The sequence below is a fragment of the Elephantulus edwardii genome, unplaced genomic scaffold, assembly GCF_000299155.1.
Source record: "Elephantulus edwardii isolate Elephantulus edwardi_28Jun2011 unplaced genomic scaffold, EleEdw1.0 scaffold00038, whole genome shotgun sequence".
Classification (NCBI taxonomy): Eukaryota; Metazoa; Chordata; class Mammalia; order Macroscelidea; family Macroscelididae; genus Elephantulus; species Elephantulus edwardii.
Window position 1 is genome coordinate 11,348,760 of NW_006399788.1, and position 5,188 is coordinate 11,353,947.

At 41.3% G+C, this 5,188-nt stretch overlaps 1 protein-coding gene across 1 annotated transcript in view; it reads left to right on the forward strand.

The window, feature by feature from the left end:
• The first annotated feature begins 315 nt into the window (after window positions 1-315).
• Window positions 316-5,188, forward strand: part of DOCK5 (dedicator of cytokinesis 5) — a 242,031-nt gene continuing 237,158 nt past the window's right edge. The window contains exons 1-2 of the mRNA XM_006884916.1: window positions 316-364; window positions 839-922. Of these exons, the coding sequence (XP_006884978.1) occupies window positions 316-364; window positions 839-922 (133 nt within the window). The remainder of the gene's footprint in view (window positions 365-838; window positions 923-5,188) is intronic.

Here is a 5,188-nt window from a genome sequence, read left to right on the forward strand (position 1 = left end):
AAAGAAATGTTCACAGCAGCCATTCATTTATGGTCTTTTTTTTTAAAAAAAAAAATATCTGTTCCACTACTGATAATTTTAAAAATGAATTTAAAATTGTCATCTTATGATTAGGGTGAGAGTTAGTTTGCTCTTTTTCACCATCTTGCACTGTCTTCTCCGGTCCCAGCAACTTAGGTGAATGAAATCATCTTATTCCAAAAGATGTTGCCAGTGCTGAGGCATAGTTGGTCAGGTTATAGAACTGGAGCAAGGCCTTTGTGCTAGATTGTTAGTGGATGAGCCTCATGGGTAACGTCTTGGCTGTCAGTTACCATGTCAGGAAAGCAGGCCAGTGGCGCTCTCACTCAGTGCATTGAAGATCGTACGCTCGGTGGTAGTGTAGGCTGGCTGTAATATATTCTCACTCTAAGCTCTTGTTTTCTTTGACAGATATATGCTGACCATAAGCAGTGGTTTTCTTTGACAATGCTCATTACAGTTTTTAAGCAGCAGTTTCTGTGATTATATGTTTACTCCCTGTCTTTTACAGTTTAAAGTGGACAGTTAAATTCTTTGAGGACAGGGATCATACCATATTCTTGTGCTTCTCTTTTGTGTCACCAGTGCCAAGAAGAGTATGGGGGGCATAGAAGGTGGATACTATTTGTTGAGTGGAGGGGTGAGTGTAACAAACCAGTTCTGGGGGCCCAGGAGGCTGCTGTCTCCTTTAGAATGGGGAATTGCAGGAAATCACTAAATTGAGGGTTCTTGTTGAGATGAGCAGCTCATTAACCATTAAGCATGCTATTTTAACTGCCACTGATGCCATTCCCCCTCTTTTCTTTCTCATTTCCAGCGATCTATAATTACAGCGCCTCTCAAGATGTGGAGCTCTCTTTGCAGATTGGCGACACGGTTCACATTCTGGAGATGTATGAGGGTGAGTGTGGATGGCCTCCTGCCAGCCTGGAGGAAGAATCAAACAGTGGAAGTTACTCATTCATAAGGCACTTAGAGCAAACATCAACACGCTCTGCTTCCTGAAGTGCTGCTAGTAAAAATGCAGGAAGTACTTAGGTTATACAATTTCAGCTATAGGTGATTTCAAAACAGCCAGCTGAACGCATGCACACAGGCATGTCCAAACACCGGGGTCGAGGTATGCGGCTCTAGGGAGGACAGTGTGTCCCCGCCTCAGGACTCAGAAGGATCAAGCACAGTGCTGGCTTGGCAGGAGCCACTTGGAGCATGAAGCTTGCAGAAGCTCTGAGGAGGCACTGCTGATTAAGTGCCCTTTCTGCTCAGCTCAGCACTAAATGTTGCCAGGCTGGGGGTGGGGGAAGGGCGTGAGGGAGCTAACTTTCTGGGGTTGCAGAGATTCTTTCAGAGAATTAGGTCGGGGTTATAGCAGGTCCTGAAAAGTCTGCTCATATTTTTCCTCCAACTGCACTGGGGTAGTAGGGCAGTGGTTCCCGTTAACCTGTTGGTGGGTTGGGCGGCAGTGCTTAGTGCTTCGGATTTGGCTGAATAGCACAGGTCGTGTCTCTCTTCATTTTACTCCCAGGCTCCTATCTTTAGGGCAGGTTCTCTAAATTCCCAGATGAATATTCTCCGTGTATCCACAGTTCTGATCCAAGCCTCAGGGAATAATTATGTATTTAGGTCATTGCTTTTTCATATGTGTGGTTGCTGTTGATTGCCTTCAAGTTGAGCACGACTCATAGTGACCGTATGAACAAAAAGGCTTGAAGCCCCTCTACAAACTGCCAACATTTATCAAAGTTCATAGAGTTTCCAGAGACATGTTATTTAGGAAGTGGATGCCACTCCTGCTTCCAGTTTTCATACATACATACATACATACATACATACATACATACATACATACCACACAGTCAATAACAATCTCTTTTATGCCACAGTAGAACTGAATGTACAAATAGCTGAGTTTTCCAAAATAGATTCCTAGGGTTGTCTTCTGACATACCTCAGGGTGGACTCAAACCCCCAACCTGTAGGCTAGAAGCTGAGCTCTTTAATGGTTTACATTACCTGGAACTCCCCCTGGCCAAGATGCATGGGGGGAAAACCCAACCTTTAAGGGATATTCTCTTATAGAGAAGAGCTCTGGCACCTATTGGATAGGGAGTTGTGTTGTTAACTCAAAGGTGGCTTCTCTCTGGATCCACCAGGTGCTCCTCAGGAGAGAGATAGGCAGTCTCCACTCTTCTGATTTACAGCCACAGAAAACCTGTTGGAGAATCTGCAATGCATTGCTTGCATCTTGACAGCGATGAGTAATGGTTAGGGTAGGAATAAGATGCAAGGCCACGTAGATTTTTCTCATAGGATGTTACTGTTACAGCAGGACCTTTGGGTTTGCAGATCTTTGTTCTCCTTTTGAATATTTGGAGTGGTGGAAGGGAAAGGTGGTCCTCCAGAATCTGGTGTGGCGTCCTAAGAGGTAATACAGGAAGACATGGGATGGAGAGGAGGCAATGAAAAGCTAGAGGAAAAGAAAGCAAGAGTTTGACCATATAAAAGTTAATTCAACAAGAGAAACAACCTAATCACAAAATGGGCAGAAGATAAGAATAGTAGATGCTTCACCAAAGAAAGTCAGATAAATGGCCAACAGACACAAGAAGAGATGGTCAAAATCACTATTAGAGAGATAACAGCTCAAAACAGTAGTGAGGTAGTCATGTCACCCCAGCAACAATAGCACAGTTCAGCAGGACAGCAGACTACAAATGCTGGTGAAGATGTGGAGAGATCAGAACTCTCATATGCTGCTGTTGGCAATGTAAAATGGTGCAATCACTGTGGAAGGCAGTCTGATTTTTCCTCAAAAAGTTGAAAAGAGACATCTTATTTAACTCAACTATCCTACTCCTAGGAATGAATCTTAAAGAAATCAGAGGTTCAACACATCCATATTTATTGTAGCCTTATTCACAACAGCCCAAAAGCCCATCAGAAAACAAATGGGTCTAGAAACCATCTATTTACATAATGGAATATTACTTAGCATTGAACAATAGTGAACTCGGAAAACACTGCCCTCCATGGATGAGTCTGGAAGACGGTCTGCTGAGTAAAATAACGTAGTCACAAAAAGACAAATACTGCTCTTAGAGAAATAGGATGGTTCTAGAGGGGTGGTGGGGAGAACAGAGAAAGATTTGACGAAGGGATAGGAGGAAAATGTGTATGAAAACCCAATTTCTTTATAAACTTTCACTAAAATAACAATTAAAAAAGTACTGAAAAGGGGAGCTCTGGTGGCCTACTGGCAAGAAGCTGCACTGCAAGCCCAGAAGCACGTGGTTCAAATCCACCAGATGCTCTGCTAGGGAAGGAGGGGAATTTCCTTCTTTACCAGTCAGATCTGATTTGATGGTACACACACACACAAATAATAAAATAAAAATTAAAAAAGTACTGTAAAAGGAAACAGAAGCCATCTGCCTAATTGCCCAAAAACGCTGTGGTATTTTTGCTGCTTTCCTTATCTTTAGACAGTGTTGGGGCTTTGCCCTACCTTTTCTGTTCCGCACAGTGTGCAGTCCTGGGCTCTCAGAAAAGGGGTGAGGAGGGTGGGTGGGCGCTTTCTCATTCCATTTTCTCTCCTCTGCTTTAATCTTTACCATGTCAGACCAGCCAGCAGTCAATTCTCCATCATCTCTAAGTCCCTAGGAAACTAGTGACAGTCGCTTCCCATCCCCAGACTCCTTTGAGTCCCTCAAACTTTGTTAGGGCAACCTAAGCCACTCTTAAATTTCTGTGGACACACATTTCCCATTGTTGTTATGCTGACTGTAATTTGTAATGATCCTATGAACAACAGCTCTGAACTTGGCCTGTCCTGAGTTAACCTCACTGTCTCTGATACAGCTGACCTCATTGCCACGGTCATAATCCATTTCATCCAGGGTCTTCCTTTCCTGCACTGACCCTCCACACTTCCAGGCATGATGTCTTCCTCTAGGAATTGGCCCCTCTTGACACCATGCCCGAAGCATGTGAGACAGCTTCAGAATCCTAGAGCTTAAGTTAGGTTTTGAAACTTTACTGAGTAGATATAAAAACAGTAAGTCTTTCTTTTCCTTTTCAAAGAGAAGAACGAACTTGGGGGAAGTGGTGGGCAGGGAGAAAAGTGCAACAATGAATGAATGGAAATCCAAAGTCTCTGTAAATTTTCATTAAAATTAATAATAATAAAAATTAATAAAAATATAAAAGAAATTTTAATTAATTAAAAAGAATAAGTTGTAGAATCATTGAATACAAGTTTCTCTAGATGTCAGGTAGATTCCAATTTACAATATCCTAACCTTTTCTGTTTATTACCTATTATACTAATAGTACAATGTTAAGTCTTCCACAGATTTGTAGTCTGTTTCTCTTTGTATATATTTTTTACTTTATGCCTCTATGACATGTTTTTAGATGAATACAGTTTTTAAGATTATTGTATTAAACAGATACCCTTTTAAATTAGTTTTAAAAATGTAATCATTATCTTCATATCTAGTAATTTTTTTAATCAGTTCTCCATGAAATTCCTGAGAGGTCACGTAGCCTCAAAACCCCTGTTTTTTTGTCCCTGTCCCTCCATATATCTCAGAAGAGCTGAACACCTCAACTATCCAGGAACTTTTACCAAAATCCTGCAGTGTCCCAAAAGAGAAAGTAACCCAAATGCTATGCTCATTTTTTTAAACATTCATCTTTTTCACATCCTGATACTTCTTTACCATATTAGCTGTTCATTGCATGTATGTGTGTTGTTTTGCTGCCTTTATTCCACTTTTCTTAATGTCTTGAGGGGTGAAGTAAGGAGAATAGTAGAAGTGGTCTGAAATAAAGCACATGATGTTTTACAAAGGCACTGAAAAATGATTTTCATTTTTATGCACTCCCAGTTTCTGTTAAAATGGTTACGTGAAGCACTTTGACTTCATGGGATTCACATTAACAGTCATTTAAAGCATGCTCACTCTTGGCACTTCGTAGTGTAGTCTTCTGTTGTCCAAAGGATATTCCTAAAGGCATCAGTCCTACTTGTTACATGTAGGTGGTTTTTGAGCTAGTAGTGTTAATAATATACCTTTCTTTGGAATGGGAACAAATAAAGATCTCTTCCAGTCAGTTGGCCAAGTGGTTGTTCTCCAGATTTCTTGACACAACTTGGTGAGCAGGG